We start from the raw sequence: 25,317 nt of genomic DNA on the forward strand, positions 1-25,317 counted from the left end.
TATTGTTGCTTGTTGCCATGGAAACCGTGTTGAATGTGGATTTCGAGTCTTTTTTCCAGAACAACAAATGAGCTGCCATGACAGAATCTAAACGCACATATGAGTGAAAAACAGTGACCATAATATTAAAGAACTGCATATTAGCATCTAGAGCAGGGGTCTCAAACTCCTCAAGCTCCTCAGCTGTGTTTGATTATTGGAACTAAACTGTGCAGAGCTGCGGCCCTCCAGGAACTGAGTTTGAGACCTGTGCTCTAGAGCAGTGCTATTCAGTTGAACCCGCCCCCCAAGACTCTTTGTTCCGCCCTCCAGATAGTGCGACCAAGACATCAAAATACATTTAGTTCAGTCAAAAAACAGCTGCTATAGTTATGAAGTGACGTGCGTCTGTTCAATACAGCGCGAGCTGCAGACGAAGCTGCGCAGAGCGTGAGCCACCTGACATCAGGCGAGTGCCGCGAGCAGCCGAAAACATTTGGATATGTTTGTAGAAACGGCCTTTTGTACAATGCACTGATATCGTTTATAGGGATGCAACGACAGTAGCCGATTTCACTATTAACCACTGAGGCTAGTACGCACGCACATTGCATTAACCATAGCAGCGGGCCGTTTACATATCGCGTCTTTTCTGCACGCAAGTTTATTATTTCAAATGGAGACATGCACCAACGCAATCTCACGGCAATTCGCATCATTTTGCTGTAGTGGCTTGTATAAATGCGCATGATCTTATTTGTACAATTTAGTACGATTTGCTCATCACCTAATGACGGTTGAGGTTAGGGGTGGGGTTAGGTGCCACGCCTCCTTTTTAAAATCGTACATTGTCACATGACTCAGCTGAATACGAAATAGCTACTAAACTGACAAAACGTAAAATACTTACCACTTACCACTGATGTTAAATAGTTTCAGAATACAAAAAATATTACATTTTAATGTAGAAAAGTACAACGTGGGGGTCTTAAGGAGCAAATATACAGCATATGCTGCTGTGTCATCACTCATATCGCAAGTCAGATCTCTCCGACCCCTCATTTGACAAACTAATTGAATAGCCGTGCTCTAGTGATGCATGATAGCGTTCTGTTTATTGCAAACGTGCTGCAGTTTTATCGTCTGCCGCTTTAAATGTTCGAGCTTTGCAAAGCAGGATGGATTCTGGTGTACTTGTGTTTGCGGATGCTAATGCCGTGTCTCGTTCCTGTGTTCTACATTGTCTCAGCGGTCACTCATGGGTTACATGATTGTGTTCACCTGTGTCTTGTTTGGTTGCTCATTTAAGCCCTCGCTCTGCCTTCTGTGTGAAGCTGCTGTGTTTATTCTCACCTTCTGGAATTTATTTGCTTTCGTGGATGAAATAAATCTGCTGAGTTATTTGTTTATGTATGCTAATGAGCTCTTTTTTTGTCAGGCAATTGGAAAAAGGAATATTTATATTAGATTGTGACCGAACTGTTAGACAGTAAGCGATGTGAGAATTAATCGCTGAAACCTGTTTTGAAAATCTGTGCATGGGAATCATCGGTTCAGAGCACTTTCTCAGCTGGCCAATAGGAGCTCTGTGTGCTTTTGGGGAGGAGGGGCTTGCAGAAACAGACATGTTTATTAGTGAAATACCCATAACACTGAAGGAGATAAATTACAGCAAACAGGACAGCCCTACTGCATCACTTATGAGGACTTACTGAACACATGTCAGTGATAATGGCCACAAGCGCTGTATTATGTGTGCCAGGCCAGTAGTGGGCGCTTTCAGCTTGTTAGTAAACAGTACCTGTGGGAAAGTTGCTATGGTAACACAAGTACTATAGTAACTGATCTGTTGTATTTGTTATACAGTTGCTATGGTAACACAACAACTATAGTAATTGATCTGCTGTGGTGATTCTACAGTTGCTATGGTAACACAACAACTATAGTAATTGATCTGTTGTGGTGATTCTACAGTTGCTATGGTAACACAATAACTATATTAATATAAAAGTATTACCCTTTCTATATATCAGGGGGTGTTACTGTAGAGTATATTATACTACTATGTTCCCCAGTCTACTGTAGTAAACACTAAAGTATACTGCAGTATTCACAAAACCTAAATTTGCAGGCCCAATGTTGGGTTAAAAAAAGTTATTAAAATCTAATTGAAAAAGTAACACACAGTTGGGTTATATATATATAATATACAGTATATTTGATATATATATATATATATATATATATATATATATATATATATATATATATATATATATATATATATATATATATATATATATATATATATATATATTTGACCCAGCAGTGAGTTACATAAACGCAGTGTTTTATAGAGCAGACAGCAGAATTCAGTCACACGGTTCAGAAATGGGACAGTTCACCCCAAAGTGTGAGCTCAGTCATCATTTGCTCGTCCTCCACTTGCTCCACACCTGTCTGAGTTCTTCTGGCGTGTCTGGTCATGAGTGCATGTAAACATGTCAGGCAAAGAAATTCTCATAGTCTGATGATGACTGCATGGGGTCTTGTAAGTCCGCACCCTATGTAGACAGCAGCACACAGCAGCTGAGGGTTACATCAGGAGACACGTGCAGCACACCATGAATGATAAGCACCCTCATCAGTGGACACTAGTTAATTCCCTTCTCCGCAGGCTGTGAGATAACTGTGCGGAGCGCTCGTGTCCGTCTGTGCTAATCTGCCTCTGTGTTGCGTAACTCTGACTGAAGCTCTTTCTGTAATTGAGTTGTGAGATACTGAGGATCAGGACAGTCCACAGCAGCACCACTGAACCACATCAAACACCGCAACATCTGCCTTTACTGCCAATACTGGAGCACACGCTGTAATGTTTCCGAAGCATACTGTACTCAAGTGTGTTATACTATAGCCTGTATACATAATATTATAGTATGCCTTTGTTGATTATTGCTACAGTATAATTAACCGCAATAAACACTAGTGTTATTCTTTCTTACTACAGTAAACTGTGGTGCATCGTGTTGTAATATACACTATAGTTTTAAAACTACAGGTCATCTGCTGATATTACTATAGTTATTGTGTTACCATAGCAACTGTAGAATCACCACAACAGATTAATTGCTATAGTTGTTGTTGTTACCATAGCAACTGTAGAATCGCCACAACAGATTAATTGCTATAGTTGTTGTTGTTGTTACCATAGCAACTGTAGAATCACCACAACAGATTAATTGTTGTAGTTGTTGTTGTTACCATAGCAACTGTAGAATCACCACAGCAGATCGGTTACTATAGTTATTGTGTTACCATAGCAACTGTAGAATCACCACAACAGATTAATTGCTATAGTTGTTGTTGTTACCATAGCAACTGTAGAATCACCACAACAGATTAATTGTTGTAGTTGTTGTTGTTACCATAGCAACTGTAGAATCACCACAGCAGATCGGTTACTATAGTTATTGTGTTACCATAGCAACTGTAGAATCACCACAACAGATTAATTGCTATAGTTGTTGTTACCATAGCAACTGTAGAATCACCACAACAGATTAATTGCTATAGTTGTTGTTGTTACCATAGCAACTGTAGAATCGCCACAACAGATTAATTGCTATAGTTGTTGTTACCATAGCAACTGTAGAATCACCACAGCATGGTTCATGAACACTACAGTATTTACTGTGATTTACTACAGTAATTTTGCATATGAGCTGGCCGCAGCCACTTGAAAACAGATAATGGTTTAAAGCGTTCTCTCTATGAGCACTAGTATGTTCGTATGCTGCACGTTTGATGATCTCTACACTGTTATTATGTGTGAAAGGTTTACTAAAAACTAAAGTATACTGCGGTATTTATTCGAGTTTATTAGAGTGGATGATGGTTAATACTGCAGTACGCTGGAGTTGTAGAAATACACACTTTTCTATATTATGGTTCAATAATACTACAGTATTTACCATCAGTTATACTGATGTAGGATGCTCACACGTGGGCCATCATCACAGTAACCAGCACATTTGTAATGCAGCAGTTTGATCATTCACCTGTCGTGGCGAATCATCAGGTGTGATTGCATGCAAAGAAGGCAGTTTTCACACGGTGGTTTATTTTCTGAGCCCAAACTTCCCAGACTCTTTCAGTGTTCAGCAATAATAGTTCAGGTGCATCTGATGATGATGATGATGATGATGATGGAGACTAGTGATCTCTGTAAGCATGATTGAACAACATTGCTGGACTGAGATCAGGGTTTATATGAAACCAAAACCAGACACTGCGACCACTCTGATGGTCAATAATTAACCCCTGCACAGAAATAAAAAGAAGAGTTGTTTATTTTGAGCTCATTCTGCGTCGCAGTGGCGTTATTGCTGTCCACCGCGCTCCTGCAGTTCTGCTGTTTCTCCACAAGGGGCGCAAGCACCAGCGCGCGCAATGCGCATCTCCGCCGGCTGAAGACAGGAGCGCGCGGCGCGTGCACTGCTGATCAGAGTCAGAACCATCCTCTTACTCTTCATCATCATCCTCTTCATCATCCTCATCATGTCCACGGCGGAACACGCGCTCATGCACGGCTTGTGGAGCAGCAGCGGGAAGCCTATGGAGAAGCCGAAGAACAAGGGCTTCAGCCTGGCTAGGATGATGAAGCTGAACTGTAGGAAGGAGAAGAAGAACCAGAACCAGAACCCGCAGCATCACAACAACATGCCCTTCATGATCCACTGCCACATCGGCAAGGAGATCAAGCACATCTGCAGCAACTGCAGCCGCGCGCAGGACGGTGAGAACATCCTGACCTGTGTGTGTGTGTGTGTGTGTGTGTGTGTGTGTGTGTGTGTGTGTGTGTGTGTGTGTGTGTGTGTGTGTGTGCAGTTTGGCTGCTGCGTTGCGTTTTTGATCACCAAGGACGCGTTCTTGCTGTTTTCAGTCACTGGCCTGATTTACGCATGCGTCTGACGCACGTGCGTCGCGTACATCGCGCTGGCGTTGCGTTTTTCATAATGAGCTTGATTTCTGTTGTGAATGCTGCTCTGCGTGTTCAGCTCACTCTGTGTGCTCTTTGCGTCCTGCATCATGTGTAAAGGGAGCAGATGCGCTTCTCCTGGTCTCCTCCATCAGTGTGGGCTTCATCTGTGTGCACAATATTCTTAAATTAAAGGAAAACTGACTTGTTTACTCAAACTCAAGTGCTTTCATAGCTGTATGAGTTTCCTTTTTCTGCAGAACACTATAGAACATACTTGGAAAATGTTAGAAACCTGTAGCCATTGACTCTAGATGTAGGAAAGCGAGGTAAAGTGAGATATATAGTCAGACTTTCTGCTTTATATAGATTAGTAGAGTCTTTAAAGATAGGAGAATCACATTATCAGCCAGTGAGCATCACAGCACAACACTGTTCAGTCAGTGACACACTGCTGATGCTGTGTTGAGGTCAGACTTTCAGACCCAGTGTTCAGAGCAGTGCTGTAAACAATACAGTGAGCAACAAGCGGGCACTGAAGGAGTGTGCACATATAAAACTAGCTCTACATCAAATAGAAGGAAAAACAAACAGAAGTCAGCGGTTACTCGCAGGGTTACTACATTTCTCCAAATATCTTCTTTTGTGTTTTGTGAAGAAACAAAGTCAAACAGGTTTGTGACCAGTAAAGGGTGAGTAAACGATGATGGAGGTGATATTTTTGGGTGAACTGTCTCTTTAAAAACAACACAGCAGTTTGTTTTGAGTGTGCGAGACTTCCGCTAGTGCGCGCTCTACTGCCATCTGCTGTTTCTTATGTTATCATTTAAATAGTATTTTTATTTATTTTTACTCACCAAATCTGTTGTGGTGATTCTACTGTTGCTATGGTAACAATAACTATAGTAATTGATCTGTTGTGGTGATTCTACAGTTGCTGTGGTAACAATAACTATAGTAACTGATCTGTTGTGGTGATTCTACAGTTGCTATGGTAACAATAACTATAGTAACTGATCTGTTGTGGTGATTCTACAGTTGCTATGGTAACAACAACTATAGTAATTGATCTGTTGTGGTGATTCTACAGTTGCTGTGGTAACAATAACTATAGTAACTGATCTGTTGTGGTGATTCTACAGTTGCTATGGTAACAATAACTATAGTAATTGATCTGTTGTGGTGATTCTACAGTTGCTATGGTAACAATAACTATAGTAATTGATCTGTTGTGGTGATTCTACAGTTGCTATGGTAACAATAACTATAGTAATTGATCTGTTGTGGTGATTCTACAGTTGCTATGGTAACAATAACTATAGTAATTGATCTGTTGTGGTGATTCTACAGTTGCTATGGTAACACAACAACTTTGACTAGCATTCTCTCTTTGTACGTGCCCATCTCCCCCGTATTAGCATAAAAAGCAGCCCTGAGTGAGAAGCAGCTGTCTGTCCATTAGCCATTACCTTTGAATCTGTCACTATGGTGACGTACAGGTGTCTGTAGCTCCACCCTCTTCTGAAAAGAGCACAATCTCGTTTGCATTTAAAGCGACAGTCACCAAAACATCACGATTAGGATCAGAGCCTGAAAGGGTCAGTTTCAGAGAGCTGGAGAACATTATCTGTGTGTATTCTCAGCTCAAACACACACACACACACACACACAAACACAATAAAGGGTTCGTTCACCCGAGAATGAATATTCTGTTATAAATTACTCGTCTTCATGTCATTCCAAACTCCTGAGATGTTTCTAACCCCGTCTGTGACAACAAGACTCAGAGGAATACTGCATCCGTGATCATCTGCAACACATTACAGCATGAATATGGTCTCCTCTTGGAACAATGCAGTGTGTTTGTTTAAAGCAGACTAATGTGGCAGTAAACTGGGTCTGCTCCTCCTTGAGCAGATTTCTGACCTATATAAGTTACTCTGTGCACATTACAGGCTCCTGAAATAGGCTTGGCTCTGACTCTGGCGCTGGTTGTGTCTTGTTTGTGTGGATGGTGATTTACAGCCGTGTGTTTGGCCTGGATTTGTGTTGACCTGATCATGAAGCTCTGATTGAACAAGCTCTGAGCTGTGGAGCCGACAGAACCAGACACATCCACTGAACCAGATCTAAAGCAGGCTGGATCACAATGACAGATGTACGGGTTCTGTTAACTCAAGGGTTTATCCGGAGTCTGAATCAGAAGAAGCAACAGCACAACAAACAGACAATCACACAGTGCACAGGAGAGTCTGTCTGATTCATTCCTCATGAGGGAGTCTGTTTGATTCATTCCGCACGAGGGAGTCTGTTTGATTCATTCCGCACGAGAGAGTCTGTTTGATTCATTCCGCACGAGAGAGTCTGTTTGATTCATTCCTCACGAGGGAGTCTGATTCATTCCTCACGAGAGAGTCGGTTTGATTCATTCCGCACGAGAGAGTCTGTTTGATTCATTCCTCACGAGAGAGTCTGTTTGATTCATTCCTCACGAGAGAGTCTGTTTGATTCATTCCTCACGAGGGAGTCTGATTCATTCCTCACGAGAGAGTCTGTTTGATTCATTCCTCACGAGGATTCTTTCCTCACGAGAGAGTCTGTTTAATTCCTTTCTAATGAGAGAGTTGGTTTTATTAATTTCTCACTAGGGAGTCGGTTTGATTTCTTTCTCATGAGAGAGTATGTTTTGATCCATTTTGCAGAAGAGAATTGGTTAGTTTCATGTTTCATGAAGGAGTCAGTTTTGGTTCATTTCTTATGAGAGAGTTGGTTTGATTCATTCCCTTGCGAGGAAGTCTGTTTGATTCATTTCTGAGGAAAGAGTCACTGATTCATTTCTCCGGAGAGAGTCAGATTGATTCATTTCTCGGGAGAGAGTCATGAGGGATTCAAATGTATATCTATGTAAATGTAAAGTTGTCCTGATATTAACCAACAAATCAAACCTATTTGAATGTGATATAAATAATTATAATTAATATTCTGTCAGTTATTCTCAATGATAGATCATTTAGTCATTAGAGATGCTTGTAAGCCAGCGCTGAGCTGGAGCTGGGTGAACGTGCTGTCTCAGAGCGGCTCTGGGTTGATTCTTCATCAGTTCAGTGTGCTTCTCGTCTGCTGGGTGTGTGTTATTCTGTGTGTGCTGCTGCTGTGTTTGGGATATTCTGCATGTGAGTGTGAACAGGTGAATGGCCTGTAGTGTGCTGGTGTTGTGTTGTTGTGTTGTTGATCCCGCTGTCCTGCATCAGCAAACGTGTTGTCATGTTAAACCACACGCTCTAATCCTGCTGATGAAGCTGCTGTGTGATTAATGTGCGTCACACGCCAGTGTTAATGTGATTATGGAGGATCTGCTGAGGGCCTGCTGTGTCCACACGTGCTGCTGATCTGTGTGTGTGTGTGTGTGTGTGTTTGTGTGTGTGTGTTTAGTCTGATCTGCAGTGTTGAGTCGGGAGTAAAGCTGAACATTATTAATAATAATTATTACAAAATCAAATCCAGACACTGTGCATTAGTTCAGCAGTTCATCAGCACGACTGGATCCAGTCAGTTCAGTTCCTGTGTGTTCCTGTGTGAGTCCAGTGTTCAGAGCGGAAGAGTCCAAACACTGCAGAGCAAATCATGCATGCGCAGCTCCACAAGACCCAAACCAAGCAGGACAGCGGAGGAACAAACCTCACCAGCTGACCAAAGAGAAGGAGACAAACCTGGAGAGCGACCTGGCTCAGCTGGGCTCCATCATTTCTCCTCTGGACGAACGTCCTGTGCAGAGCTGCAGTCTAGGCGCTGGAGAGCGCTGGACGTCCATCGTGGAGAAGCTGCACGGCTGGTGTTCAGGCCGGCCCACAACATCAATGCGGAGACTCGTCTGTCACTGGGGTCTTACAGGAATCAGTCTCCTGCTCTCCACTCCTCCATCACCACCACAGCAGCGGCTCAGGATACGGCCTGGTCCAGGATTATGGAGACCTCTAGAACTCCTCTGTGGTTGACATCTTCTCTTGGATCTCATCAATGGCGCTGCAGAATCACTTGAGGCCTCGGAATGAGTATTCAGCCAGTCTCTGCCAGAGCACACTTAGCTTTGCTTAGCATAGATCATTGATTCAGATTAGACCGTTAGCATGAGTGAAGAGTTTGACGAGTTGTCCTGTTCAGAGCGCCACTCTCCTGCTGATCAGGATAAGGAGCGGTTCTGTTCTGTGCTCTCAGTGCGGTGGAGGGATCCAGCAGTTTACAGAGCAGTGATGTCTCACACACACACACACACACACAACATCAGCGCAGGAAACGAGCACATAACACAATGACAGGTTATTCCAACATCCTCCAGCACTAGTGTGTGTGTGTGTGTGTGTGTGTTTGTGTGTTTCTGTGTCTGAATTGTGTGTCATTGTGTGTGTGTGTGTGTGCGTGTGCGTGCTGCTGCTGTGTTTGACCTACTTCAGTATCTGCATCAGCGTCACACACACTGCAGCTCCAACACTCCAGCACTGATGATGAAGCAGAGAAACACTCAATGTGCAGTGTGTGTGTGTGTGTGTATGAATGTGTGTGTGTGTGTGTGTGAGACTGAGGTGTGTGTTTGTATTGAAGAGAGAGAGATGTGTCAGTGTGTATATATGTCTGTGTTTGTGTATGTCTACGTGTGCACATGCTCACATGTGAGTGTGTGTCACATTAGCCTGGTCGTGTGTGTGTGTGTATATCGGTGTGTTTGTGTGTGTAAGAGTGATCCTCATTTTGACTGTGTGTTTGTGTGCGTGTGCGCGTGTGTGTGTGTTTGTGTGTGTTTATTGGTGTGATCCTCATTTTGACCGTGTGTGTGTGTGTGTGTGTGTGTGTGTGTGTGTGTGTGTGTGTGTTTGTGTGCAGTGGAGGAGGTTCCCCCGCCGGTGTCTCTGCTGCCCGTCTGTCCTCCTCCTCCTCTGGCCGCCGCTCTCTCTCAGCACCGCAGCAGCAGCAGGTTCTCCAGTCTGGGACGCCTCTTCAAACCCTGGAAGTGGAGGAAGAAGAAGAGCGAGAACTTCAAGCTGAGGGCCACAGGTCAGCACACACACACACACACACACACACACACACACACAGAGGAGAAGTCTAGCTCACACACTCAGACTGATGCACCACCTAATATACATTAATGTAGACACACTCAAACTGATACACACACACACACTTCAGCTTAGGCCCTTTATTAATCTGGGGTCGCCACAGTGGAATGAACCGCCAACTATTCCAGCAAATGTTTTGCACAGCTGATGCCCTTCTAGCTGCAACCCAGTACTGGGAAACACCCATACACACTCATTCACTCTCTCTCACACACACTCAATTTAGTTCATCAATTCCCCTATAGCACATGTGTTTGGACTGTGGGGGAAACACACACACACAAACACACTCAGGCTGACACACACACACACTCACACTGATACAAACACACACTCAGTCTGATACACATACACTCAAACTGATTTACACAGACTGATGCACACAAACACAGACAGGGCGACACACTTAGTCTCTCACACACACACACACACACACACACACACACACACACACACACACACACACACACACACACACACACGCGCGCGCGCGCTCTGCTGTTTAATGCACTGGCAGACTCTGCCGGATCAGCACATCAGTAATGTACAATGCTCTGTCAGTGATTCAGTGTCAATATATGCACCGTCAACATTCGAGGAGGAGGAGGAGGATGATGAAGGTGAGGTACAGAACTGCTGCATGTTCACTTCACCCTCAGGAGTCGGAACACACTGTCGACTGACGCTCATGACCTCTGACCTGCTCATTCATCATGCTTCACTGAGATTGATGTGGAGACATGCCTGACTGATGGGAATGAAGGAAACCTCTGCATTCAAAGAATATCGAGATCAGTCATCCTCATTTCTCCTCTCATCATCTCTTATAGTACCAGTATATTTAAATGCACCATTTGCATAATGCATCATCTTCTTATCAAGCGTCTAGTTTCACACAGAGAAACACTGAGGGAATAACACATCAGCACACCCTCGCCAGCCCCTCAGTGTGTGTTCCTGAAGGGGCAGTTCACTCAGTGCACTCGTCCACGCTCCCTCCACTGCTTCTGCAGGAGATCCTTCCGTCTGCTGCAGATATTCTGAAGAAAGCATTAACATTGACTTCCAAAGCAGCTTTCAGCCAATCAGAATCGAGCATTCGTCTGTCCTGAAGTGTAATTAAGTTGATGTATTTGTCCCCCACATACTTAAATTTGGTGAAACTGTGTGAGCTTATCATACCTGCAAAACACACACACACCGGCCTGTGGCTTATGCGCAGTGTGTTTATGATGTGTGTGTGTGTGTGTGTGTGTGTGTGTGTGTGTGTGTGTGTGTGTGTGTGTGTGTTCAGCTCTGGAGAGGAAGATGTCAGTGCGTCAGACTCGAGAGGAGCTGATCAAGCGAGGAGTGCTGAAGGAGATCTTCCAGAAAGGTTCATGTCTCTTCATCATCTGTCATTATCCTGTATATCCCATATACTGCTGTGACTCCACACACTGAACTGTTCTCCGAGATCTACACAGTCGGTTTGTGGTTTAGAAATGGTTGTACATGCTCATTTATTACTCCATAAACGCCTCTTATTGACCGTATTTGGAATGGTCATGAATATTTATGAGCTCTGCTCTGACACAGCTCTTGCTTCATTCCTCAAAAATATTTGAACATTTTATTTCATATCTTATTTTGGATTTAGTATATTTGGAGAGGTTAGTTTCAGCTTGAGCATGAGTTATCTAATGTAACCCAGAGGACGCTTCCTTTGCTCCCGAGCTGTGTTGTGGATGAAATACAGGCGAAATTATAGTTAAACCCAAAAAAAAGAGATTGACAGGGATCCGTTTAGATTTTAAAGCTGTAATGTGTATGAAAACATGGGGCTCAGCCTCCGCATAAACAACATCTTTACTCCAGGAAAATTACTGTAAGAGCCGAGTGATAAACTCAGCCGTCAACGTGTGTTTACTGCCGCATTACAAACATGCAGGAGCTACAGAGGCTATAGCTGAAGGGGAGGAGCTATCAGTGGTTAAGCAGAAGGGGAGGAGCTATCAGGAGCTAAGCAGAAGAGGAGGAGCTATCAGGTGCTAAGCAGAAGGGGAGGAGCTATTAGGAGCTAAGCACAAGGGGAGGAGCTATCAGGTGCTAAGCAGAAGGGGAGGAGCTATCAGGTGCTAAGCAGAAAGGCAGGAGCTATCAGGTGCTAAGCAGAAGGGGAGGAGCTATCAGGTGCTAAGCAGAAGGGGAGGAGCTATCAGTGGTTAAGCAGATGGGGAGGAGCTATCGTGTGCTAAGCAGAAGGGGAGGAGCTATCAGGAGCTAAGCAGAAGGGGAGGAGCTATTAGGAGCTAAGCAGAAGGGGAGGAGCTATCAGGTGCTAAGCAGAAGAGGAGGAGCTATTAGGAGCTAAGCAGAAGGGGAGGAGCTATCAGGTGCTAAGCAGAAGGGGAGGAGCTATCAGGAGCTAAGCAGAGGGGGAGGAGCTATCTGTGGTTAAGCAGACGGGGAGGAGCTATCAGAGGTTAAGCAGAAGGGGAGGAGCTATCAGGAGCTAAGCAGAGGGGGAGGAGCTATCTGTGGTTAAGCAGACGGGGAGGAGCTATCAGAGGTTAAGCAGAAGGGGAGGAGCTATCAGAGGTTAAGCAGAAAGGGAGGGGCTATCAGGAGTTTTTAGGGATAAACAGAAGGGGAGGAGCTATTAGAGGTTAACCAGACGGGGAGGAGCTATCAGTGGTTAAGCAGAAGGGGAGGAGCTATCAGAGTTTAAGCAGAAGAGGAGGTGCTATTGTGGCTAAGCACAAGGGGAGGAGTTTACAGGTACTAGGCAGAAGGGGAGGAGCTGTCAGGCACCAAAAGCTCCTGATAGCTCCTCCCCTTCTCTATAGCTCCTGTATGTTTGTAATGAGGTACTATTGGTAGTTTGGTCATTTATTTCACTGTGTGTGTGTGTGTGTGTGTGTGTGTGTGTGTGTGTGTGTGTGTGTGTGTGTGTGTGTGTGTGTGTGTGTGTGTCAGACTCTAGGGTCTCGGTGCTGGCAGTGGACAGTCGGCTGGAGAAGGGGCTGATATCAGACAGGACAGACTGTGATCGGACAACGGAGATCACTGAGCGACAGAGAAATGGTCAGTCAGTCAGTCAGTCAGTCAGTCAGTCAGTCGCTGCACTACACCGCAGAATAAAAGACTGTTTTAGTTCTTGAACAGTGTTGAGTGACCCTCACCTCGCTCTGCTTCATGCACTCATGCACCTGATACTGCAGTTAATAATCATCTCTCCATCTCATTAGCATAGGACATTAGTCTTGTGTTTGAATCTGCCACTATGCTGACACATATGCATCTGTAGCTCCGCCCTCTTCTGAAAAGAGCTCAGTCTCATTTGCATTTAAAGCGACAGTCACCAAAACACCACAATGAGGATGAAAGTCTGAAAGGGTCAGTTCCAGAGCGCTGGAGAACATCATCTGTGTGTATTCTCAGCTCAAACTCACAGCAGCTGGTAATAATGATCAGGATAGGCCTAAACTAATGCTGAATGTGTTTGTGTCTCCTGCTCCGGCTATATCTGATCTGCGCCACAGGAGAGGGAGAAACCCTAACTGGGTCAGCTGAAGCATGCGGCCAGTATTGCGGCTGTAGTCACTCCAGTAGTCTGTAATTCTGCTGCTGGTGAATGTGTGTAGAGTCGCTGAAGGACACGGGCTCGTCCTGCAGTCCTGAGGATTGGGATCGGGTCTGTTTTTACTCGCTCTGTCAGGAAGATTAAAGCACATGAGAGTGGAGATACAGCATGAAGGAGCTGCTTTAGCTGACGGCTCTCTTTAATGAGCTTAGCTGAGATAACGAAGCGCTTCGTGAGCTCAGTAATGGGCTTTGTTCTGCTGCGGCCGGCTCCTCATACTCCAAACCAGGAGGACGTTTGTTCTCGTGGGAGGATGGATCTCCTTCATCCTGGTGTGTTTTACAGTGAGGCATGTGTGTGTTTTCAGCCGCTGTGGACTTCCGCTCGCCTCTGGATGGTGGGGTTTGTGCTCAGGACAACAACACGCTCAAGTCTCTCACGCTTCCTCCCAAGAAAACCGTCACGTTCCCCGGTGAGCATCAGGAAACGCCCGCCAAACCTCAGCTCATTCACAAACAGCCCCCCGCCCTGCCGCCCAAACCCTTCTCCAGACTGGCCAATCACAGCACAGGTGAGAAACACATCCCATATATGCCCTATAATTATAAACAACTACAGCGTTTGATTATTACTATAGATGCTGTTACCATAGCAACTGTAGAATCCCCACAACAGATCAGTTAATGTAGTTGTTGTTACCATAGCAACTGTAGAATCACCACAGCAGATCAATTACTATAGTTGTTCTGTTACCATAGCAACTGTATAATCGCCACAAGAGATGTCTTCAATCATGAAATTAATATCTTGAATCATATTGTGTGTGTGTGTGTGTGTGTGTGTGTGTGTGTGTGTGTGTGTGTGTGTGTGTGTGTGTGTGTGTGTGTGTGTGTGTGTGTGCGCACGCACTTGTCAGACTCATGTCTACAGGGAAGGCTGTCTCCTCCTCTACCTCCTAAGAAGGTGATGCTGTATGTGCCGGCTGTGTCCTCATCTCCGCTGTCGTTCCCTCAGAAGACGCCTGCTCTGCTGCAGTATAAGCACCCGCTGCAGCTGCAGTATGGCTCCGCCCACCCGTCCTGCCGCATCATCGACGAGCTGCAGAAAACACTGGCGCTCAGCATGCAGAGGCTGGAGAGGTGCGACACACTCACTAGTGCGGTCTATGTAGTGTGCCAGAGTTCACGGCAGATTCTGCTGTGTGTGTGTGTGTGTGTGTGTGTGTGTGTGTGTGTTAGTCAACTGACTGCTGTGTATGTCAGTGGTCTGCCTGCAGTTGTTGTGAGTGTATAGGTGTGTGTATACCATGTGAGAGTGTGTGTTCTGACCGCTGCTGTGTGTGTGTCCGCAGCTCTGCTCTTCACTCTGGTCAGTACAGCTCTGCCGTGGTCGAGTGTGAGGATGAAGATGATGATGATAAAGAGAACATCCCTGACGAGTCAGACTATGAGGATCTGCCCAGCCTATACAGAGATGAAGAGCAGGAGGAGGAAGAGGAGGACGAGGACGAGGATTCACTGTTCTCCAGTCAGTGCACACACACACACACACACACACACACACACACACACAGTCCAGACACTGAAGAGCAGCGAGTGGACATACAGTATCTGCTGGAGCTGCTGAAGAGATGATGCTGGACCAGCAGAGCATTACAGTCATCTAATCTAGAGCTCATACAACCATCAGCTAGCTCCTGCATCTGAGATGGAGAGCACTTCTCACGCTCAGTGTGTGTGTGTGTGTGTGTGTGTGTGTGTGTGTGTGTGCAGGTACGCTGGCGCTGAAGGTGTTGCGTGCGGACTCTCTGGCGGTGAAGCTGAGCAACAGGCCGTCTCAGAGAGAGCTGCAGGAGAAAAACATCTTACCTGTTCAGACGGACGAGGAGCGCCTGCAGTCCAGACAGATGATCGGCAGCAAACTCACACGGTACACGCACACACACGTACGCACACACACGTATGCACACACACACACACACACACACACACACACACACAACAACAGAATCTCTCACTGACACACACAGATGAAGAGATGTTGATTTGTTTTATGATGTGTGTGTGTGTGTGTGTGTGTGTGTGTGTGTGTGTGTGTGTGTGTGTGTGTGTGTGTGTGTGTGTGTGTGTGTGTGTGTGTGTGTGTGTGTGTGTGTTTGTTGAACAGGAGACTAAGCCAGAGACCAACAGCTGAGGAGCTGGAGCAGAGGAACATACTCAAACGTCAGTCACACACACACACACAGTCCTACAAACATGCTATGTACACACTCTCAGACAAACACACATCAGCACAGTCAACACAGACACACTTTCTCTCTTTCACACACACACACACACAGAAGCTATTGCACACACACATTCAGTCCTACAAACACACTCATGTACACACACACACACACACACACACACTCTCTCTCTCTTGTCAGTGTGTTGTTTGTGATCTCCTGTTTGTCCTGCAGCTCGTAATGAACAGGAGCAGATGGAGGAGAAGAGAGAGATCAGACGCAAACTCTCACGCAAGGTGTGTGTGTGTGTGTGTGTGTGTGTGTGTGTGTGTGTGTGTGTGATTGTTATGTGACGTGATGTGTGTGTTTATGTCAGCTTGTATTTGTGTGTGTAACAGTGCTGTGTGTGTGTGTGTGTGTGTGTTCAGCTCAGTCAGAGGCCTACAGTAGAGGAGTTGCGGCGAGCGAAGATTCTGATCCGCTTCAGTGATTATGTGGAGGTGTCAGACGCTCAGGATTACGACAGACGCACAGACAAACCCTGGACCAGACTGACGGCGGCCGACAAGGTCACACCAGCACCTCTGCTCATCAATAACACACAATCAATAACTATCAACAACAATCAATAACACACGATCAATAACTATCAACAACTATCAATAACAATCAATAATATACGATCAATAACTATCAACAACTATCAACAACAATGAATAACACACGATCAATAACTATCAACAACTATCAATAACACACGATCAATAACTATCAACAACTATCAATAACACACGATCAATAACTATCAACAACTATCAATAATACACGATCAATAACTATCAACAACAACCAATAACAATCAATAATATACGATCAATAACTATCAACAACTATCAACAACAATGAATAACACACGATCAATAACTATCAACAACTATCAATAACAATCAATAATATACGATCAATAACTATCAACAACTATCAACAACAATGAATAACACACGATCAATAACTATCAACAACTATCAATAACACACGATCAATAACTATCAACAACTATCAATAACACACGATCAATAACTATCAACAACTATCAATAATACACGATCAATAACTATCAACAACTATCAATAACAATCAATAATATACGATCAATAACTATCAACAACTATCAACAACAATGAATAACACACGATCAATAACTATCAACAACTATCAATAACACACGATCAATAACTATCAACAACTATCAATAACACACGATCAATAACTATCAACAACTATCAATAATACACGATCAATAACTATCAACAACTATCAATAACAATCAATAATATACGATCAATAACTATCAACAACTATCAACAACAATGAATAACACACGATCAATAACTATCAACAACTATCAATAACACACGATCAATAACTATCAACAACTATCAATAACACACGATCAATAACTATCAACAACTATCAATAACACACGATCAATAACTATCAACAACTATCAATAACACACGATCAATAACTATCAACAACTATCAATAACACACGATCAATAACTATCAACAACTATCAATAACACACGATCAATAACTATCAACAACTATCAATAACACACGATCAATAACTATCAACAACTATCAATAACACACGATCAATAACTATCAACAACTATCAATAACACACGATCAATAACTATCAACAACTATCAATAACACACGATCAATAACTATCAACAACAATCAATAACACACGATCAATAACTATCAACAACAATCAATAACACACGATCAATAACTATCAACAACAATCAATAACACACGATCAATAACTATCAACAACAATCAATAACTCACGATCAATAACTATAAACAACAATCAATAACACACGATCAATAACTATCAACAACAATCAATAACACACGATCAATAACTATCAACAACAATCAATAACACACGATCAATAACTATAAACAACAATCAATAACACACGATCAATAACTATCAACAACAATCAATAACACACGATCAATAACTATCAACAACAATCAATAACACACGATCAATAACTATCAACAACAATCAATAACTCACGATCAATAACTATAAACAACAATCAATAACACACGATCAGTAACTATCAACAACAATCAATAACACACGATCAGTAACTATCAACAACTATCAATAACACACGATCAATAACTATCAACAACAATCAATAACACACGATCAATAACTATCAACAACAATCAATAACACACGATCAATAACTATCAACAACAATCAATAACACACGATCAATAACTATCAACAACTATCAATAACACACGATCAATAACTATCAACAACAATCAATAACACACGATCAATAACTATCAACAACAATCAATAACACACGATCAATAACTATCAACAACAATCAATAACACACGATCAATAACTATCAACAACTATCAATAACACACGATCAATAACTATCAACAACAATCAATAACACACGATCAATAACTATAAACAACAATCAATAACACACGATCAGTAACTATCAACAACAATCAATAACACACGATCAGTAACTATCAACAACTATCAATAACACACGATCAATAACTATCAACAACAATCAATAACACACGATCAATAACTATCAACAACTATCAATAACACACGATCAATAACTATCAACAACAATCAATAACACACGATCAATAACTATCAACAACTATCAATAACACACGATCAATAACTATCAACAACTATCAATAACACACGATCAATAACAATCAACAACAATCAATAACACACGATCAATAACTATCAACAACTATCAATAACAATCAATAACACACAATCAATAACTATCAACAACAATGAATAACACCTGATCAATAACTATCAACAACTATCAATAACACATGATCAATAACTATCAACAACAATGAATAACACATGATCAATAACTATCAACAACAATCAATAACACACGATCAATAACTATCAACAACAATCAATAACACACGATCAATAACTATCAACAACACTCGACAACAATCAACAATGATCAACGACACTTGATGACACTTGACTATATTCGAGGACACTCAGCAACACTCAGCAACACTATTATTATGTCACGTTACTGTGGAAGTCAGTGGTCACAGGTTTCCAACATTCTTCAAATTATCTCCATGATCTGAAAACAAACATGTGAAAGTGTCACAGCGACCGTGATGGATTATGATGTCATTCATATTTCAGCTGGAACACTAGCATCTGCTCACGTGTGTGTGTGTGTGTGTGTGTGTGTGTGTGTGTGTGTGTGTGTGTGTGTGTGTGTGTGTGTGTGTGTGTGTGTGTGTGTGTGTGCGCGTGTTGTGTGTGTGTTCGCAGGCCGCCATCAGGAAAGAGCTGAATGACTTCAAGAGCAATGAGATGGAGGTTCACGAGTCCAGCAGGCATCTGACCAGGTCAAGAGTTCAGCAGATTGAGCTTAAACCATAGCCTGTGTGTAGAGTGATTCAGATGATTCATTCAAAACTGATGATTCCTTTAATAATGAAGCAGGATCTGACAACTCTGAATCATCAACTCAGACGATTCTTTTAGAAATGAAGCAACGTCTGACTTTAAGAATGGATCATCGAGTCATCAGCTCAAGTGATTCTTTTATAAATGAATCAGTCTCTGTCTTTATGAATAGATCATTGAATTAATGACTCAGATGATTCATTCAGGAACAGATTCACTCATTCAGGAAAGAGTCAGAGTCTCCTGCAGCTTTGATTCCATTATATTCACTGATGAAGCTGAAGCTGAGTGTTCTGTGTTTCTGCACACGCTGTATATCCCAATCTGTTGTGCTGATTTTACAGTTGCTATGGTAACACAACCACTACAGTAATATAGACTTAATGTGTGTGTGTGTGTGTGTGTGTGTGTGTGTGTGTCCTGCAGGTTCCACAGGCCGTAGCGCTGCCCTCTGGAGGACTGAAATGGTCAAACACACACATGAACAGAGATGGACTGACCGTCACTCAGGCTGAGCAGCGGCTCTGCTTTCACAAGTTTACAGACTCTCTCACACTTCATCTGCGTTTACACACACACACACACACACACACACACACATTCATAGTGAGATTTGCAAGGGGTTTCTTCAGTGTTGTCATTTCAAGAGTCATTTGATTCAGAGTCATTTGGTTTTGATGTTTTGTGAGTTCATCAAGAGTCACTTGATTCAGAGCCGTTTGATTCAGATGTGTCTGCTGTTTGTCAAGAGTCATTTGATTCAGATGTTTTGTGTGCTCATAGAGTCATTTGATTCAGAGTCATTTGATTCAAATGTTCAAGCGTTTCTTGAATTCATCAAGAGTTATTTGATTCAGAGTCATTTGCTTCATGAGTTCATCAAGAGTTAATCGAATAGATGTTCATGGAGAGTAATTTGATTCTGAATCATTTGCTTGGTGAGTTCATCAAGAGTCATTTGATTCAGATGTTTTGCCGTTCATTGACAGTCATTTGATTCAAATTCAGGCATTTCTTGGTTTCATCGAGTGTCATTTGATTCAGAGTCATTTGCCTTGTGAGTTCAACAAGAGTCGTTTGATTCAGATGTTTCTGCTGTTCATCAAGAGTCATTTGATTCATATGTTTCTTGATTTCATCAAGATAAATTTGATTCAGATTCATTTGCTTCAGGAGTTCATTAAGAATCATTCGACTCAGAAGTTTCTTGAGTTCATGGAGAGTCATTTGTTTAAGAACAGTTTGATTCAGGTGTTTTGTGTGTTCGTTGAGTGTCATTTGATTCTGATGCTTTTTGCTGTTCCTCGAGATTCATGTGATTCTGATTCATTTGATTCAGGTGTTTTGTGTGTTCGTCGAGAGTCGTTTGCTCACATGTTTTATGTCTTTGTCGAGCTGTTTGATTCAGATGCTTTTGCTTTGTTCCTCGAGAGTCATAAGATTCTGATTCGTTTGATTCAGACATCTCTTGTGTTCATGAAGAGTCGTTTGATTGAGTTGATTCTTGTGTTCATCTGAAGCTGCTGAGAGTGAGTTCTTACTGTTATTTCTGTCCATCGTGTGTTGAAGCTCGCCGTCAGATCATGATGGTTTTTAATATGATTATAGTGTGTAACGTCACGTGCAGTTATGCAGACCGTGCTCATGTTTTAATGGTGCAGTGTTTTTATACATGTTTTAATTTCTATCGTGTGTCTGTATTTATTTTGTCCACCGTTCATCATTTATTTCAACTTAAATTACATTTATTTTTGAGTTTTGTCTGTTTGTGTTGTTTATCAGTCATTCACACGCTACAAATCAGACATCAGTGTGTGTGTGTGTGTGTGTGTGTGTGTGTGTGTGTGTGTGTGTGTGTGTGTGTGTGTGTGTGTGTGTTAGCTGTGTTTCCATCCACATATTTTAATGCTAGTTTTGGAATTTTGCATATAATTGTTTAATGGAAATGGCAGGAATTGCAATATTCTGATTTTGTGCGTTACATTAAAGGGTCAGTTCACCCAAAACTGAACATTTCCTCACCATTCACACTCACTCCAGTGGTTTTAAACCTAAACATATTCCATTAAACACAAAAGAAGATGCTTTGAAGAATGCTGAAAACCTGTAACCATTGACTTCCATTGTTGGAAAAACAAACAGTGAGTCAATGGTTACAGGTTTTCAGCATTCTTCAAAGCATCTTCGACAGATCTTCAAATGATTCTTTGAAGCAACATCTGACTCGCAGAATGGATCATTGAATCATTGATTCACTGTCATAATGATTCATACTCCTTCAAAACTGATGATTCCTTAAATAATGAAGCAGTATCGGACAACACTGAATCATCACCTCAGACGATTCTTTTAGAAATGAAGCAACGTCTGACTAAGAATGGATCATTGAGTCATTGATTTGCTGTCATAATGAGTCATTCAATCAATTTACTCAAAACTGATGATTCTTTTTTTAATGATGAAGTATCTGTCGACACTGAATCAACTCAAATGATTCTTTTAGAAATGAGGATGACTTTCAGAATGGATCATTGAGTCATTCAAACGATTCATTCAAAACTGATGATTCCTATAGAAATTAAGCAGTATCTGTCATCGAATCATTAACTCAGATGATTCATTCATAAATAAAGTTACGTGTGACTATGAATAGATCATTGAGCCATTTATTCACTGTCATAATGAGTCATTCAAAACTGATGATTCTTTTTGAATGAATCAGTATCTGTCAACATTGAATCATCAACTCAAATGATTCTGGGAAGCAACCCCTGACTTTCAGAATGAATCATTGACTCAAATGATTGTTTTAGAAAAGAAGCAGTGCTTGTTTTCTTGAATGGATCATTGAGTCATTGATTCACTGTCATAATGAGTCATTGAATTAATTCAAAAATGATGATTTTTATAGAAATTAAGCAGTATCTGTCAACACTGAATCAACTCAAATGATTCATGAATAAAGCTACATCTGACTTTCAGAATGGATCATTGAATCATCCACTCAAATGATTCCTTCATAAATGAAGCAACATCTGACTTTATGAATGGATGGAGTCATCGATTCACTGTTATAATGAGTCATTCAAACGATTCATTCAAAACGGATGATTCTTTTAGACTAAAGCAGTGTCTGTCAACACTGAATCATCAACTCAAATGATTCCTTAAGAAATGAAGCAACATCTGACTTTCAGAATGAATCAGTGAGTCAATGATTCACTGTCATAATGAGTCATTCAAATGATTCATTCAAAACGGATGACTCTTTTAGAAATGACATATGAGCATCTGTCAGCACTGAATCAACTCAAATGATTCTTTCATGAATGAAGCAGCATCTGACTCAGAGTAGCTCAGCTGGTTTGGAATGGAGAATAACAGAGCTGTAGCTGTGTGTGAACTGACCCTTGATCTGCAAACACAGCTGATGTGTTGTCTGGAGTCGGTGTGTGTGTGTGCATGTGTGTGTGTGCTGTCTTCTCTGTAGCTGATCTGGGCCACTTGGATGAATTCTGAATTAATCACACTGAATTAATCACACACACACACACACACACATGCAGACTGATGGTTGTTGATCCTCAGACGTCCAGATGATGAAGCTGTGATCATACTCTGCATGCACTTTAGGATATGCGCACACACTGATGTTGATTGGGACCGCTCCGCTGCTGATGTGATGTGATGTGTTGTGAGGTGTGTGTGTTGTTCAGCTGGATGTCTGCTCTGCAGGTGTTGAACACGTCAGGGTTTTCACAGGTGGACACATTTCTGGAGGAGCTGCTGCAAACACACACACACACACACACACACTCAGGAGACGGGCTGTGTGTGGTGAGTGTAGACGTGTTGACCTCCTGAACTCTGTTAGACAACACGGTGCTGTGCTGCTCGGGAAGCGGACTGCTGCGTCACACTCGCTCAGCTCCTGCCTGACCTCTGATCAGTGTGTGGGGTCAGTTTAGTGTGTATTACTGGCCTCAGCGGCAGCTCCAGAGGTGTGTGTGTGTGTGTGTGTGTGTGTGTTTCTGGGAAAACGATGACGTGTTCATGCTCTATTTACCTGCTGTACAGTTGATCAGTCCTGAGAGTCTGCAACACACACACACAGCAGCTCTTGCACGGGCACACACACACACACACACTGACAATCACACACACTATTACACAGACACCGACAATCAGTCACACACATGCACACACACTGTCAATCACACACTCAGAGCGTCACACACACACACACACAGAACATCATATACACACTCACTGTCACACACACACACTGACTGTCACATATACATATTGACCATCTCACACACACACACACACACGCATCAGGACTGCTTGTGGGCTGATGCAGGTGTAGGTTTGATCTGATCTGGATTGAGTGTCGACGCACACACACACACACACACACACACACACACACACACACACACACACACACTCTGGCTGAACATGACGAGGAGAGCCGGAGCTCCAGCAGGAACCCAATCATCTTTGTAACAGAGGTGTGTGTTTTTGAAGACTTTGTAGAAACTGCATGACTTTATATGAGGGTGTGTGTGAGCGCGCGCGTCACGATTCCAGCAATAAACCCTGACCTTCTTTACCAACACCGACTGAGTGTGTGTGTGTGTTGTCTTCATAAGTACACGATGATGCCGATGATGAGCACACACTGACACATCTGCTGCTCTCAGTCTCTAGTCCAAATGTCCTAAATCCAGAAGCATGTCCAGACCCAGCTCGGAGCAGGCTGGGTGCATTAGGACCGGCAGGGTCACGTTGGTGCCGTGACCCGTATGAGGGTGAGTGTAGCAGAGGCCAGGTAAACCTCACTGCTCTGACCTCAGTAAGACAGCAGTAGTCATGGTCTTTATCCTCCTTGTTAGAGCACTGGACTCACATGCAGAGAGTCGCCGGGTCAGTCCCAGCTCTGAGCAGGATGGGTGGTGGAGGATCTGAGGGTTACTCGAGCTTTTAGAGCATTTCTTGGATCCTTCATCATATTTGGAAACCTGCAAGTACATTTATTATGTGCAAACAGCGCCACACAGTGGACGATCTGCAATTAAACCGCTCTAAATGCTTCATTACTGCTGTATGAGCAGATATTGACCACAGATGAGATTAAAATGTCAAAGTTCATCAGTAATGATGATCAGAAATAAAACATGACGACTATACAGGCTCATAGCCAGACTACTGAAAAAGTGGACATTTTTGCAGTTGTTCAATATTATTTATTTCTATTTATTTATGCATTTTAGTGACATTTTAAGAACTAATCTTTGCCATTTTTGATCATTACCACACTTTTCTGATGCACCAAAAATATTTCCTACAATTTCGTCAAAGTACTCAGCATGCTATTTTACTACAAAGGATTTATAAAAAAATTGCATTTAAATTGTAAGTTAATGCTGTTTTATAAACAATATGAGATTAGCATTATTAAAAAATTAATAAATATGGAAAAATACTTATTTTTAAATACATTTTTTTTTTATTATACATCTTGCTTTAAAATAAATCTGAAGGCAAATAACAAATTGGTCAGCTCATTCAACTTTCCTCAGTCAGAATTTTGCGACTTGAATAATTAAAAATGTAATGAATCTTAAAGACTTCTTCTATAGATAATTTTCACAATGTATGACGGCATATCAGTCAAATGGAATAAGTGAGCTCATACAGGGCTCATATTCTGCACTTTGTCAGTTTGGATGATTGTCTGCTGTCAGCTTTAATCAGAAAATGTGATTATAATGGAAGTCAATCTGCATTGCACACAAACTGAGAATGCATCAAGGCCAGTGTGGTCCAAGACTAATAAACCATAAACATATGAAGAGTTTAGATGCATAAACCTCTAAATGCCATCTGAAATGTTGGGGTATTTTGGCAAAATCCT

At 42.3% G+C, this 25,317-nt stretch overlaps 1 protein-coding gene across 1 annotated transcript; it reads left to right on the forward strand.

The window, feature by feature from the left end:
- Positions 1-4,475: 4,475 nt before the first annotated feature.
- On the forward strand, positions 4,476-21,152 carry LOC137487611 (phosphatase and actin regulator 1). The gene is made up of 13 exons (XM_073921908.1): positions 4,476-4,774; positions 9,836-10,006; positions 11,366-11,446; positions 13,030-13,137; positions 14,004-14,207; positions 14,553-14,775; positions 14,988-15,163; positions 15,409-15,565; positions 15,803-15,858; positions 16,098-16,159; positions 16,292-16,432; positions 19,260-19,336; positions 19,824-21,152. Exons 1-13 carry the CDS (start codon positions 4,537-4,539, stop codon positions 19,837-19,839), a joined length of 1,710 nt encoding a protein of 569 aa, XP_073778009.1. The 5' UTR covers positions 4,476-4,536; the 3' UTR covers positions 19,840-21,152.
- The last annotated feature ends 4,165 nt before the right edge of the window (positions 21,153-25,317 follow it).

Source organism: Danio rerio, chromosome 2, assembly GCF_049306965.1.
Source record: "Danio rerio strain Tuebingen ecotype United States chromosome 2, GRCz12tu, whole genome shotgun sequence".
In the NCBI taxonomy this organism is placed as follows: domain Eukaryota; kingdom Metazoa; phylum Chordata; class Actinopteri; order Cypriniformes; family Danionidae; genus Danio; species Danio rerio.

What these genes read in the sequence shown, in the direction of transcription:
- LOC137487611 (XM_073921908.1), top strand. Translation starts at nt 4,537, where the DNA reads ATGTCCACGGCGGAACACGCGCTCATGCACGGCTTGTGGAGCAGCAGC. An exon ending in CACTGAGCGACAGAGAAATG is followed by an intron (nt 13,138 to 14,003) that starts GTCAGTCAGTCA and finishes GTGTGTTTTCAG; the next exon opens with CCGCTGTGGACTTCCGCTCG. An exon ending in GACTGACGGCGGCCGACAAG is followed by an intron (nt 16,433 to 19,259) that starts GTCACACCAGCA and finishes GTGTGTTCGCAG; the next exon opens with GCCGCCATCAGGAAAGAGCT.